The 15,590-nt window shown below is 49.6% G+C and overlaps 1 protein-coding gene across 1 annotated transcript in view; it reads left to right on the top strand.

Annotated features, from left to right (window-relative positions):
- The window catches only part of LOC311198338 (uncharacterized protein), a gene marked incomplete at its 3' end in the record, with an annotated part of 66,336 nt that overhangs the window by 8,196 nt on the left and 42,550 nt on the right, over positions 1–15,590 (top strand). Inside the window, exon 3 of the mRNA XM_084272260.1 lies at positions 1,884–1,957. Within this exon, the coding sequence (XP_084128386.1) occupies positions 1,884–1,957 (74 nt within the window). The remainder of the gene's footprint in view (positions 1–1,883; positions 1,958–15,590) is intronic.

Here is a 15,590-nt window from a genome sequence, read left to right on the forward strand (position 1 = left end):
GGAGACCGGAGGGGGAACCTGCCCAGGGGCCTGGCCACTGGCCGGTCCCACCCACCTGCGTCCCCCGGGCCACGGACCCCGCGGTTTGGGGGCGGAGAGAGAGAGGAGAGAGCCGCCCCTCTCCTCCGGCACCGCCGGGGAGAGCTCAGCAGCTCCCGCAGCGCCCACGCATGGCCCGGGCGGCGGCTGCTCAGCGCCGAGCTCCCCGCCGAAGCCCCGCCCGGGGCTTTCCGAAGGCGGGGGAAGAGAGAAGCGTCCCGCCCAGCCGGAGGAGGGGCCGGCCGGCCGGGAAGCAGGAGGCAGAGCCGGGGGAGGGGGGATGGACACGGCCCAGCCCACCCAGCCCGGTGCTGGCGAGGGAGGCCCCGCCCGCGGGAGGAGGAGCAGCGTGACCGCCCCTGGCCCCGCCCCTTGGGTTCCCTGGGCTCTCCCTCCCCTGACAGGCAGCGGTAGGAGCCCATGGAGGGGCTGCTCCGCAGGGTCGTGGGAGGGGCGGCCGGGCTGGGCCGTGCCGGGCGTCGCACAGGACGGGCGCGTTTCCACCGCAGGCTGCCAGGGCCCCTGTGCCAATGGCTGCTGGGGGTCCTCGGCGCCCTCCGAGCTGTCTGCGGCCTCGCCGCCGTTCAAGGGGCCGCCCCCCAGGTCAGGGAGCCGCCCCGAGACCGTACGGCCACTGAGAGCCGAGTCCCGTCCCGAGTCCCCGCGGCCTCTCGGGGTGCGGCCTGTGGGACCTCTCCCCCCACTCCCCTCCGAGCCAGCCCGGAGCGCGGCGCCTCGGCCGCCTCTCCTCGGCGTTAGAGCCCAGGGCGGAGCGGAGCTGGGTGTCCCCCCGCCCCGAGAACGCCCCTGGCAAACACGCCCCCCCCCCCAACCCCATTGGCTTTTCCGTCTGTAAAGCGGGAGTTTGAAAAGAAACGGGCCCTGGGAGCGTGTGTGGGGCAGGAGCAGAGGGGTGTGTGTGTGTGTGTGTGTGTGTGTGTGTGTGTGTGTGTGTGTGTGTGTGTGTGTGTGTGTGTGTGTGTGTGTGTGTGTGTGTGTGTGTGTGTGTGTGTGTGTGTGTGTGTGTGTGTGTGTGTGTGTGTGTGTGTGTGTGTGTGTGTGTGTGTGTGTGTGTGTCTGTCTGTCTGTCTGTCTGTCTGTCTGTCTGTGCTTACAGTGGGTGGAGGGGAGTCCCGGCGTAGGGCGTGTGGAGAAACAGGGATGCCTTCCCAGGTGTTAACGGTTGCCAGTATCTCAGAGCTCCCAGTAGGAGATGGTGGATGGTTGTGGGGTTGGAAGGGACCTTAGAGATCCATCTTGTTCCAGCCCCCATGCTGTGGGCAGCGGTGGCCATGCCGTGCCTGTGGCTTCTGTGTCCCTGAGCAGAAGGAGCATCTTGTGCAGAGAGACACCGGCTGCACCAGTAGTAGTTCCCAGCAGCCGTGCAGAGCACAGGGCCAGGGCAGGAAGGTGCCTGTGCAGGCGCTGCTGGCTGTCCTGGCACGATGTGAGCGGGAGACCCGGTTTCCCTCAGCAACCCCTGGCTGGGAATGGCGGGCGAAGCGGTGCCAGGGAAGCCGCGTCAGGTGCTTCAGCTGCTCTCCCGCTGCAAAGAGGTTTTCCAGCAGCGCTGGATGGGACGGGCTGTAAGGTGGCAAAGGTGTTCCCAGGTCCCCTGTGTGAGTCCTTGCACGGAGCTCTCAGAAGGGAATTATCCCAGTGTGGCAGGATAATCAGCGGTGCCTTGGCTGGGAGAGGCGGGGGATGCTCTGCGGTGGCTCTGTGTGTGTCTGAGATGATCCCAGGGGGCTTGGAAGGGGAACTACAGCAACTAGCTCTGGAAGTTTGCTTGTGGGAAGCTCAGCCGTGGTTGTAAATCCCTGTTCTATGTGTTCTTTCCTCAGCCCTCAGCTGCCTGCAGAACATCCTGATGGGCAGGAACCACACCAGCTACAAGCAGGTGCCGCCCATGACAGAGGTATTTCACAGCCCTGGTTCTTCTGGGGTTTGGCATCCCTTGGGAAACTGTGGGGTGTCTGAAACTGCAGAAGGGTGTGCAGCTTGGAATGAATCCCAGTGCTTTGGGTGGGGTTAAGGTGGTGTGTGTGGAGGTTTTGCCCTGGCTACAGGCCAAATGCCCACCACACCGCTTGCTCACTCCCCTTTGTTAGAAATGCCAAAGGTCCCAAGAAAGGACTCGCAGTGACATACTAGTGAAGCAGTAATTTATTATACCTTCCTGCAAGAGAGGGTGACCGAGCAAAGTAGGCAGACCTGTGGTCAGAGTTTACAGCATTTTTATACCATATTCCCCTCCGAAATCCCTCCCCTGTTTATCTATGGATTAGGTGTTTCCAAGGTTTACAGGCTCAACCAAGGCGCCTTCTTCACACCCTGCATGTCTGGCAGGTTCCTGCTTTCCATTAATATTTATGGACTTTACTATTCCTATCTGTTTTTTCTGGGTCCATTGAAGCCAAATGGGGACCCTCAAATGCTTGCCTTTATCTCACTGCTTAGGCAGCTGAATAGTGGAGCTTGATTGGGACTCAGGGCATGTCTTATTTTATTTCTTCTCCAATCCCCGTATGTTATACTGATCTGTTTATAACACCACAAAGAACATTGAATCCCCACACAAGAAAGTAAAAGTAAAATACTTCTCAAAATAACAAATGTGTAAAGTTGTTTGAGCCTGGCAAAGTTTGGGAGCCAGGAAGTGAGCTGATTCCAGACTACTTTAAATCCCCAGGGTGTATCATCTTGAGTTACTTGGTAAAGAATCTTTGTTTGCTTCCACATATTATTTAAATCTGTTTCAATTTATTTTTTCTGATTTATGTATGCACAACAGCTTTGATGTATTACCATGCACACACCTCCTTCTTTGGCCAGCAGCAGATCTGAGGCCATCCGATTGTGTCTAACTACCTTACTGAAGGAGGAAACTTGTAATTGCAGTCTATGGATAGCATCACTTGTGTCCCTTTGGAAGAACTCCATGCTAGCAGATATATTAACTGCAAAGAGTCCTTTTTCTTGTTGTATCTTTTGTGTTTGATCTGTTAATTTCTGAATGCTGGCATGAATGGACTGAGAGTGGTCAGACAGATTCCTGCAGCACGTGCCATCAGAATCTTGACAGCCGTGTCCGTGAGCCAGGAACAGGAGATCAGTTGCTGCAGGATTCTGTGAGGTGGCAGGTCTCACAGAATCCACATCTGTGGCCAAGTGCCTTAGCTACCTTTGCTGTTGTATTTGTTTGCTTTGCCAGTCAGGAGTGTCAGGAATGTCTGGGTGTAGGTTACAGCAGCTTCTCTTCTGGTACAGGCAGCCATTATTGTCAGTGATCTTAGGCTGTGGGGAAGTCACTATTTCACTACTTTTCAGGTGTATTTTAAAGACTGTTAAATAGTTCAGTATGTCCCAGAACAAAACTTGAGTCCACCGTGGCTGCAGTTGGAACACTTGGCTTCAGTTCCTGGTGTCAGGATCTGGTCCTGGTTCCTGCAGGCTTGCTTTCTTCTGGATGCACAGCTTTATCCACTTGGCTGGTCCCCACTAGGTTCCCGTATCTGTAATGACACAGGCAGATCTCCTTCCCCAAGTTAGTACCTGTAACTTCATTTCTTCCTAACACCTGACATTGACTTTCTTTGATCCCTTCCAAACCTCCTTTTAAACCTACTCCATGTTTCACCATTGGAGGTGCCAAACTGTCCTGTGGCAGACTTAAATAGTTCAAAAGAGAAAGAGCTTTGTTTAGTCGAGCAGCTGGGGAGATGTCCTTCCCTCCCCCTTTTTGTTTGTGAAGCAAACGCTTGAGAGTTTGATTCCTCCGTTCCCCCATGGCCTGGCCTGTGGGCGAGTGCGGTGTCCCTGTGACATGGGGAATGCCCCAGAGCTGGCAGGAGGTTTGTGTTGCCTGTGCTGTATATCCTGGGCCACTGTTGGGTCTGATTTCAGGGGGTACCCCAGGTGCTGCTGTGGCAGAGCGCACGTGGCGTTGGACATGTTTACTAGATCCCCCTTTGTGCAGTAGCCCCACACTGCCAGAGAAAAGGGATCTAGACAAACACGGACATACTTTTGCCCTCCAAATTCTGGGAGGTGGGTAACGTCCATTTGCCAGGCTTCTAGTGGGGCTGTGCCACGAGGACTGACGCCAGTGGCAAGGCCACTGGTGAACTGCTGACAGTCCAGGCACGACTGTACAATCCCTTTAGCCTCAGCAACTGACAGGTGGTGTTGTCGCTGAAGCACCCTGGCAGACTGATGAAAGGATTCATGTGATGTCCGAGCCTGTGCACAGCGCTCTGCTGACACTGACCTGGGCTGTCGCCTCCAAACACAGAGTTAGTTCCCTTTGGCTGCACTGGCAAGAACACCCATTGTAACAGCCTTAAGGGATCTTTGTCATTAGTCCCCTGCATTATAATAGCAAACACATGCTCTGTTTGATTAATGACTGTGACTCCTATGTCCCAGTCAGGATCCCATCGATGGGTACTAATAATTTCCAGGGCCTTTTCAGCTGCTTCTGACAGGATTCTGGGTGCTCCTGCACCACCTTCTCCATCAGCAATGCCACTAAAGGTTCCAGTTCCCTATTCGTAATGCCAGACAATGGTCTAACCCAGTTAATATCCCTGAGCAGCTTTTGAACATCATTTACCGTGCTGACCTCAGCTGGGATCTCAATCTTTTGGGGTGTTACGGTACTTTTATCAATCTGCCACCCCAGATATTTCCACACTGGCTTCTTTTGAATCTTCTCTGGAGCAATCTGTAACCCCTTGCTTTTCAAATGCCCTGTTATCTCATGAATCCAACTGTCAATGCTCAAGTTTTTTCCTGCAATCAGCCTCTCCTCCATGTCATGAGAAAATATGAGATCAGGATGGGCTTTTCGTACTGGAGCCAGTGCCCAGGGTACTTGAGCCTGGCACACAGTGGGTGAATGTTTCGTGCCTTGTGGGAGCACCACCCAATGATTCCTCTCCATGGGTTCATTTTTGTTTGTAGCAGGGACTGAAAAGGCAATTTTTTCCTAATCATCAGGGTGTAGAGGAATAGTGAAAAAACAATCTTTGGGCTCAGTGATGAAAACGCCCCCGTTTTTAGGTCTGCTGTCTGGAGGGGTCAGCCCGAGCTGCCAAGCTCCCAGCTCTTCCATCCCTGGAGGGACTTTCCTTAACTCGTGCTCCCAGCGCCATCTCCCGTCCTTTCCAGGAATGGCACCAAGAGGCGTGTTCCAGGGCCTTGTGGCAGGCGGGATGTGTCCCTTAGCCAGTGGCTCCCGTGTTGGATCGTGTCGGTGGGCAAGTGGCTGTGCGGGTCACAGCCCCTGATCAGCCCCAGCGGGGTTTCTGTTCCCAGGGTCAGTGTTTCCCGGGAGCTGCCCCCTGTCACCGGTGGCTCTCAGAGCCCCTTTTGCTGTGTCCCCAGCCCTGCTCTCAGGGGATACGCGCATCCCTGGCCGCGCTCTCTCGGCCGCTTCTCGCAGCGCCACTTTTCTGCCGCCCCCAGCGCGCAGCACAGCGCGGTCCTGCCGGCCAGCGGGGCTGAGCCCCGGGCGAGCGCTCGGAGCCGGGGCAGCGCCGGGACCGGGCGCCGTTTCCACGCTCCCACCTCCCCCCGTCCCGCTGTCAACTTTCTCCCCCACCCGCTCGTTCCCGGCTCAGCTTTTCCCTGGTAGTTTCTGCGATGAGCAGCAATTGAGTTCCCTTCAGTTGCAATCCACATCCCCAGATGGGGCTGTTTTTCCCGCTCTGACGCCACCTGACGTGCCCAGGCTCAGGTGTGATCCCCCATCTGATGCAATGACCCCAAATCGAGGTATTCTTTCATTTAGCAGTACCTTAGTTACTTCTCTTGCTTTGTTAGTTCTGCAAGGGAAAGCTTCTGGCCATCCAGTAAAAGTATCCGTCAGTGCCAACAGGTATGGATAACCCCCTTTTCTTTGGAGTTCAGACAAATCAATTGGCCAGGTTTCTCCAGGAAGGAGTATTTCCCTTTCCAATCGTACCCCATTTTATTCGATTCCCTGTATTAGGATGATTTCTTCAGCACACTGCACATTGCTGTGTGATCTGCTGGACAGTTGTACACATATTTTTCCCTATCCACTTTTGTCTTAAATATTCCTATAAAGCATCTGCTCCCCAATGGGGTTTATCATGTTCTTTCTTAACCAAATTCCAAATTAAATTGGAGGGTCTAATTATCCTTCCATCCTCTAAAAGTGCCCATCCTTTAGAGGGGATTTGTACTTTAAGTTCTGTCATGAATTCCTGATCTGATTTAGAATATTTAACATTTTCCTGATCACATAATTCAAGTTCATAGTCTTGACTGGTTGGAACCAGAGTTAAAATTTGATTTCCAGATGTCCTTTCTGCAGCCTGCTGAGCTTCATGATCGGCCAGTCTGTTACCTTTTTGTGGATCAGTGTTACTTTTGGTATGTCCCCAACAGTACAGAATGGCAACCCTGGCTGGTGGCTGTACTGCTTCTAATAAGGGAAGTGTTTCTCCTGCATGCTTAATGTGTTTCCCTTGACTTGTTAAAAGTCCACGTTCTTTCCAAATCGCTCCATGGGCAGCACAACTCCAAAAGCATTCTTGGAGTCTGTCCATATGTTTATCCTTTTTCCTGCTGCAAGTTCCAGTGCTGTGGTGAGGGCACTGATTTCTGCTTTTTGGGCTGAAGTTCCAATAGGTAAAGGGTTTGATTCTCTTACCTGGTCAGTAGTGGTCAGTGCATACCCAGCCTTAGGGATGCCTTGTCAGACGAAACTGCTGCCGCCTGTGAACCAGGAATCTTGGGCACCTTCTAAAGGTTCTTCCTTCAAATCAGGTGTGCTAGGATACACAGCTTCCATAGTCTCCAAGCAATCATGTGCCAGTGGTTCGGTTGTAGTTTCACTGAGAAAAGCAGCTGGCTTCACAGTGTTAGTTACTTTAATCACAGTGTCATCAGACTCCACAAGAATTGCAGCGTTGGGAATCAAACCCTGGTCTCCCTGTGACAGGCAGGAGCTCTCTCACTGACCGCAGAGCAGCACGCTGTGACAGAAGGTGGCAGCAGGACTCCACACTCACTTGGTGATTACTGAAACGCCTCGGTCACACTGCACAAGATCTTTATATGATAAATCCAAACCAGAACAATACTCACTCAATACAGTTATGGAGATTCTGATTGTTTGCAGCATTTACTGTCTACTAACCAGGTGTATACAATCAGGCACCAGTGACCTGGGATACGACACTCGCCTGGGATGTCTCCCAATGGCTTACAGTATCCCCAGATGACTGTTCTCCAGAAACCAAATGCCAAGATACCCAAGTACACCAGATACAGACGGGCATCCACCAAACCAGGAGCTCAAATAAAGTTAAAGGAACACCTTAACAATGGGAGGATGGTCCTGGTCTGCTGCTGCAGTGAGCCGGGCAGGGCGAGGAGTCCCTGCGGGAAATCCCAGGGCGTGCCTGGGGAGTCCTGTTCCTCACTGGGTCCTGCAGCCCAGCAGAGAGGGTCCCATCTGGGTGCCAAACTGATGCCTCGGAAAGCTGGAATCCAAACTCACCAGCCTTGGTGACTGTTGAGCAGGGATCCTTTATTGTAGCTCTGGGCACACAGTGGATCGCTCCTCCCAGTGTGTGTGCCCATTAGAGCCAAATTTCTCCTATTTATACAGATTAACTCTACATATTCATTCTAATTTCTAGGGAAAGGCAGAGTTATGCAAATTATTTGTAAGAAGTAATTTCTCTTAATTCCCCACAGATAGAGCATGCTCAGTGACAGCCAGGGGGTCCCTCGGTGGTCCCCAGGGGTGAAGGCTGAACGCCCTCCTCGCTCTCAGTGCACGTTCCCCACGTCTCCTCTCTGTGCTTTTCTGGGCTCCCAACACCTGCACCAACTAGTTAGTTTTTTACTGAAAACATGATTACAGCCTGTCGTGGTTTTACCCCGGCTGAGAGCCGAGATCCATGCAGCTGCCTGCTCCTTAAAGGAAAAGAGCAGGGAAAGAGTGAAGCTGGGGGGGGGGGGGGAGGGGGCAAGGTGAGAGGCAAGGGAAGGGAGAGGAAAGGGGAAAATAACAACCCCAAAACCAAGAAACTAAGAGGCCCGTGGGTTGGGATAAGGATAGTTTACTAAGATAACAGAAAGATAAAATATAACAATGCCAACAGGACTTCAGAGCAAAAACACATGAAGCTGTTGATACACAATGCAGTTTCTCACCAAACTGCCGCAACAGAGAGACGGGACACCGCTTAATGTAAGCAAGTGATCCTTTTATTACACACACACAGCAGTTTATATACTTTCTAGATGCGTTTAAGCTTAGTGAGTTCTGCATTGATTGGCTAACACAGAATCAACAAAAGGCTTTTCACAGGTTACTGATGTCGTCTGGGTTAGAGGTTATCTTCAGACTGCAGCTGCAGTTACACTGTCAGCACAATGGAATGTCTCTCGCCTCCCAAGGTTTCAAGACGTTCCGACCTTCATGTCTCCCACGGCTTTCGCCCAATCAAGGCTATCAGATCTTGGTCGCTTGCTACACTGTGTAGTTCCGCAGCTGCAGAATCCTCCCTTACTTTTCCCACATCTCCCCCGTTCTGTTGAACAATAAGAACCTTGTGAATAGAGTTAGAAATCATTGTCTGTACGCACTGTAAAAAACACGGCAAACATATTAAAAACAACAAAATAACAAGCACTACATATAGCATTGTTTTGATTAAGCTTTTTATCCACCCTGTGAGACCCCAGCTAGAAAATAGCTGGTCTAGCCAGTCCCATCTATCATCTTCTCGGAGGTTCATAACTCCGTTTTTAAGTTGTTGTATGCTGGCGCGTATTGATTCCGAGTGGTCTGAAAGATTCATGCAACACATGCCTTCAAAATCCTCACAGCCATGTCCTTGAGCTAAAAGCAAAAAATCTATAGCGGCACGATTTTGTAAAGTAGCATGTCGTACACTATCTACATCAAGTGAAAGACCAGAAAGCGCTTTACTAGTAGCATTGGTCTGCTTTGCTAGCCAGCATCCCAGTTTGTCCAAGGTGCCTAGTGCCTTTGCAGACGCGACACCAGGGGCAAGGAATGAGGCCGTAAAGCGTTGTCCAATTATCAAGTGGCAATCCTACCAGACAGGTAGAAAAGGGATTTTCTGGGGAGGCAGTAGCCAGACAAAGAGTATCTTGACCTGTTAGGCTGGCCAGTGTAACCCATATGTTAACCTTAGGGAAAAATGAAGGAAAAGGATTTGCTTTCACCGCGGCCCCAAACAAGAACAAAAAGAGTATCATGATAGTAGTCTTCAGGTAGGTGGCGGAACATCCGCGTCCGGCTCTTCAGCTGGGGTCGTCGTCAGTGGTTCTCTAAAGGGTTTAACGTTCCTCGCTGGGATCCACCGCGGACCACGTTCTGTGGAAACACAAGCATAACCCCTTCCCCCAGTGACAAGCGGATAAGGGCCTAAAATTTGTCCTGTTTCTAGGTCTCTTATCAAAACTGGTGCCTTTTTTGATTCTGTGAATTCTTGGCTCATATTAAAATGTCTAACAATAGGGGGATTTTGGTCCATCAAGGAACAATTTAAAAAATTAAAAACATATAATGCTTTCTGTAATCTTTCTCCTGGGGTTGCCTGCCTCATTCCCCCTTTTTGTTTTTGTAAAATATTTTTTAAAGACTGGTGGGAGCGCTCAATAAGGGATTGACCGGTAGGGGAATGAGGTATTCCTGTAATGTGTGTAATGCCCCAGGTATTGAAAAAGGTTTTTAGGGTAGCAGAAATATATGCAGGTCCATTGTCTGTTTTTATCTTTTGGGGTATGCCTAAAGTGGCAAAGGCTTGTAAAAAGTGGCGTTTAGCATCACGAGCCTTCTCTCCCATATGACAGGATGCATATAAGGCTCCTGAAAAGGTGTCTATTGAGACATGTATATATTTCTGTTTTCCAAATTCTGGATAGTGTGTGACATCAGTTTGCCATAACTGTAAGGCTTGCAGTCCTCGGGGGTTAATTCCACCCGCGACTGATGGGAAAGATACTCGTTGGCAATCAGGACATGTGGCGATAATTTCTGTAGCCTGTTGTGTGGTGAGGTTGAAGGAGCATTTTAATGCTCCAGCATTCTGGTGGAAAAAGGAATGGCTAAGCCTTGCTTGAGCAAAGAGATCTGGGAGAATTTGTGCAGTAAGGGTTAATAGGTCAGCTTGTCTATTTCCTTCAGCTATATAGCCTGGCAAGGTGGTATGGGAGCGGACATGCATAATAAAATAAGGAGTTATCCTAGAATCCAACAAGGCAATAAGTTCCTGTAACAGATCAAATAAAAGAGAGTTAGAAACATCTTTCAAAACAGCGGCTTCTGCGCGTTGAACTATTCCGGCAACATAGGCAGAATCAGTAATTATGTTAAGTGGTTCTGACCATTTACGAAAAACACGTACAACTGCTGCAAGTTCTACAATTTGTGGTGAGCCCGGTACTAGAGAAATGTCTGAGTTCCAGTTTTGGGTCTGTTGGTCCCACCAGATAATGACAGATTTATGAGTTTTCCCGGACCCATCCGTAAATACTGTGAAAGCTTCCAGAGGTGTCTCACTTCGCTTTGGTTTCTGTGAGAGTTGAAAGTTAAGGTGTAAGAGTTTATGAGCTGGTAGGTGAGATGAGATTTGTCCAGAGTAGTCTGCGAGGGCCATTGCAAAGACGTCTGACCGGTGGTATAGCCACGAAAGGTAAGCCTTGACTACTGGTAGGTATATATGTACAAAGTCAATTCCTGCCAAGGCTAGTAGTCGGTGGCGTGCTTTAACAATCAAAGAGGCAAACATCTCATGCTGCGTAAGTATAGTTTTTGCAGGTTGGTGTGATAGAAATATCCATTCAATGATTAACAATGGGTCTTTTTCTGTAATATCCCATTGGAAAATGAGGGCGTATGGCTGTTGTGCAGGATTTAAAATTGCTAAATAGAAAGGAAGGTTTAAGTCACAACGGTGTGCCTGTCTAGACTCAATAGCCTCAATCACTTTCGCAATAGCCTTCTGAGAGGGTTTATCTAATGTTCTTGGAGCACGAATGTTAGTGTCTCCTTTCAAGAGGTTAAAAAGAGGCTCAAGATCAGAGTTTGTGATTCCCAATAGTGGACGAACCCAGTTTATGGTTCCCAGGAGTTTTTGCACATCATTCAAAGTAGTAATTTTTGTGTTTAGGGTAAGTGGTTGGGGTGCTACAGTTTTTGATCGTATTAGCCAGCCCAAATACTTCCATGGGGATATTGATTGAACCTTTTCAGAAGCAATACAGAATCCAGCTGCATTTACAGCTTGAATGACAAGGGCTACGGCGTTCTGCATGTCCTCTTTATGGAATGCAGCCACAAGAATGTCGTCCATATAATGGTAAATTAAAATTGCAGGCATGGACTTCCTTATTGGGCTTAAAATTTTTGCTACGTACCATTGGCAAATTGTTGGACTATTTTTCATTCCTTGCGGCAGCACTACCCAATGGAATCTGCGTAAAGGCTCTTGCACATTGATGCTTGGAACTGAAAAGGCAAATTTAGGTGCATCCTGAGGGTGCAAAGGTATGTTAAAGAAACAATCTTTTAAATCAATCACTGTAAGATGCCAATCTCGAGGTAACATGGTTGGTGAGGGGAGCCCCGGTTGGAGGGGTCCCATATCTTCCATAGCATCATTAATTTTTCTAAGATCATGCAGGAGGCGCCACTTGCCATTTGGTTTTTTGATAACAAAAACAGGAGAATTCCAGGGACTGACAGAGGGTACGATATGACCCTTTTGGAATTGTTCCTCTACTAGGTTATTTAAAGCGCGCAATTTCTCAATAGGAAGGGGCCATTGATCCACCCAAATAGGGGTATCTGTTTTCCATGTGATTTTGAGAGTGTCGCGCTCCTCAATGGCCCCCCCTAAAAATGTGTTTTCAATGTCATTCCCCATTGTGTTAGTACATCCCGTCCCCATAAAACCATTGGTATTGGTAAGACAAAGGGCTTAACTGTGGCTATGCGTCCCTCTGGGCCTTCAATAGTGACGGAGTGGAGGCTTTGCCGACTTGTGCCGGTTCCTCCCACCCCTGCAAGGGCCTGAGGGGTAGAAGTCAAAGGCCAATGTGGAGGCCATTTTGCCTGCGAGATGACTGTAACATCAGCTCCCGTATCCAAAATGCCTTGTAAAGGATATCTTTGTTCAGACTGAATCAGAATAGCTCTGCAAGTGGGGCGCTGATGAGATATGTTCTGTGCCCAATAAATTGAGGGGGTGCCTGTAGACCCAAAATTGCCCGTCCTAACAGGTAATAGTTCGGCTGTGGCAGGGTCTTTTTGTGGTCCCAAAAAGGGTACCAACTGAGCAATCCGGCTACCTGCTGGAATAGTACAAGGGGGAGAAGGAGTCCAAGCCATTATTGCAATATTGCCCACTGCATCTGCATCCACCACTCCAGGGAGCACAAAAAGTCCTGTAAGCGTGGTAGAAGACCTACCAACGATCAGGGCACTTTGTTTTCCCAAATTAGCGCTGTCACTAGTGGTGGGCAGCAGGTGGACCGTGGAATCGAGTAATGTTACTGTGTGGGCGGTTGTCAAGTCCATTCCGGCACAGCCTGAGGTTGCTGGGCATAGACCTGTGGCATTGGCTGTGTTTGGACTCCCCCCTGTGGTGTAGCTGCGAATTGCGGGATTTGTTTCTGCACGCGCCGCGGAATCGCGCTCCGCGACTTGTTTCCCTGAAGGAACTGCCCCTGGGCATTATATTTCGAGCGGCATCGTTTTGCATAATGTCGCCCTTTCTGGCATCTAGGACAGGGGCCTGGGGCTTGTGTCTGTGGCTTTATCAGGCAGCTTTTCTTAAGGTGCCCGGGCTTTCCGCAGTTAAAGCAGGTGGGAGAGGGTCCCATAGCGGCAAAGGCGGCGACCATAGCCTCATATTTATGCTCCATCGTCCCTATGCGGTTGCATGCCTCAATCATTTCAATTAGAGTAGGATTCCTGTTTGGTAAAGCCTGTAAGACTCGCTTACAGTCCGCATTAGCATTCTCTACAGCCAGTTTTAAAAGTAATATTTCTCTCGCTTCTGTATTGTCAATCTGTTTTTCTAATGCCAGTCTCAGTCTATCTATAAATTGCATATAAGACTCGCGAGGTTCCTGTATTATAGCAGTAAAGGCTTTTTGTGGTTTTTGAGTATCAGGGGTCTTTAAGAGTGCCTTTTTTGCTTCCTCGCGTACAGCTCTCAGAGCTTCCCTCGGGATATCTCTGGCTTGGGTTACGGGGTCGGCGTACTGCCCCGTCCCCGTTAAATGCTCCAAAGTTAATGCAGCCATATTACGATCATTATGTCCTACATAGCTAGTCAGGAGGGTCTGTAACCCCTGTCTCCATTGAGATTCCCACAAGGTATATTGTGTGGGTGTACACAGTAATTGTGCGAGAGCTTTAAGATCATGGGGTGTCATAGTATAAGTATCGAAAACAGACGATAGCATAGTAACAAAGTAGGGAGAAGATAAACCGTACTCCGTAGCCGTACGACGCAATTCCTTAATCACAGAAAAAGACAAAGGTTCCCACTGAGCCCCGCGCCCGCGCCCTTGATATATGACCGGTGCCACGATTTTTTTTGTGCCATTTCCAAATCCCCTTCCCGTAACGCTTGCCGTTTAATTTTGGTCCATACGTTGTGAGGGTCAGGGGGGAATAAATCAGGTTCATCCTCCGGGTCTGAAGGACCAGGATCAAAGGGGTCGTCTTCAGGAGGGTAATTTGCTAACACCCTTTTGTTTGAGGATGGCTTTGGCACTAATGAAGGATCGGTTTCAGGGGAGGGAGGCAGTTCCGGTGGGGCTGAAAGAAGGACAGGGGAGTCGTCCCCGTCAGGGTCTTTTCCAGGCGATTTATTTGCTCTGTTAGAGCGCTCTTGTTCTTTTAAAGTTTCAAATATAATTCTCCACCAAGGGAGCAGTTTTTGTGCCTGGGGGTCGCCCTTTGTGGCTCCGTCCCAAAGTTTAACACCCACGGAGTCCCATATGTCCGTTGTAAAAATATTTGATGCAGTAACGGTGGGAATTTTAACTTGGACCCACTTCAAGGTACATCTAAGATCATGACCCGAAATAGTCTTATCATGTTTAGCTAATAAAGCTTTCATAAGTTCATATACGTCTCTTTCTACGGGGGTCGAAACTTGACCTCCCATCCTGATTACCCGCAGCTCACCTCTTTTCCTTGAGGGATTGTTCGCCGGCCGGCTTCTGCTTCCGTTTCAGCAGCTTACTCTGTAGTTCTGTGGGAGTTGCGACTGGCTGCCCAATAGGCAGTTTTTCCGATTCTTCGGATGCCGAGTCGTCCGGTCCGTTTTGGATCGAATCACGTCGGGGTCACCATTTGCCGCAACAGAGAGACGGGACACCGCTTAATGTAAGCAAGTGATCCTTTTATTACACACACACAGCAGTTTATATACTTTCTAGATGCGTTTAAGCTTAGTGAGTTCTGCATTGATTGGCTAACACAGAATCAACAAAAGGCTTTTCACAGGTTACTGATGTCGTCTGGGTTAGAGGTTATCTTCAGACTGCAGCTGCAGTTACACTGTCAGCACAATGGAATGTCTCTCGCCTCCCAAGGTTTCAAGACGTTCCGACCTTCATGTCTCCCACGGCTTTCGCCCAATCAAGGCTATCAGATCTTGGTCGCTTGCTACACTGTGTAGTTCCGCAGCTGCAGAATCCTCCCTTACTTTTCCCACACCAAACCACACAACTCAGGCCGTGCCACCCAGAGCCGTCCCAGAACCCAACCGTCCCCCAAGAACCGCGCGTCCCGGAGCTGCCCCTGCTCTTCCCACATCAGCCCCCCGATATCCTGGGCAGGACATAATTGGCATGGAATACTCTTTTTGGCCAGTTTGGGTCACCTGTCATGGCTTCGCCCCTCCTTTCTCATGAACAGAGAAATACGAAGAGCTGAGAAAGTCCTTGTCTGTCTGACAGCAACTAAAACCATCAGGGTGTTATCAGCACTGCTTTCATTTTAACTCTCAAACACAGCATTCCATCCGCTGCTATAAATGAAGTCAACTCTATCCTGACCAAAACCAGGACATTATCCACCCCTTATTCCATACCATTTACGTCATGACCAGATCCAACCATTTCTTCTGGGTACAACCAGTTTCTTGTTTCAGACACACATATATGCATGTACACATGTATACGCACACGTGTGCATACAGGTATTATTCCCTTAGTCTATGGACCATTCCTCTGTGTTTGTTGAGTGAATGAACATTTAGTCCATGATGATTTTCAGGCTTCATTCGTTGTTACAGTCTCTCATGGTGTCAGTATGCGCCATTGGATCGTTGCGTGCTGCATCTTGGGCTCTCGACCGATACACCTGATATGGTCCATGTTCATAGTCTGTGAATCAAAGATGCTCATTTTCAAAGGGAAGGAGGAAAAAGTTCTTGGAACACCAGGTCTTGGTCCCGTCATCCTTCATTGACTTGTTATGACTCCGGCTGTGACTCCATTGGTACAACATACAA

Source organism: Gallinula chloropus, assembly GCF_964237585.1.
Source record: "Gallinula chloropus genome assembly, chromosome: 17".
In the NCBI taxonomy this organism is placed as follows: Eukaryota; Metazoa; Chordata; class Aves; order Gruiformes; family Rallidae; genus Gallinula; species Gallinula chloropus.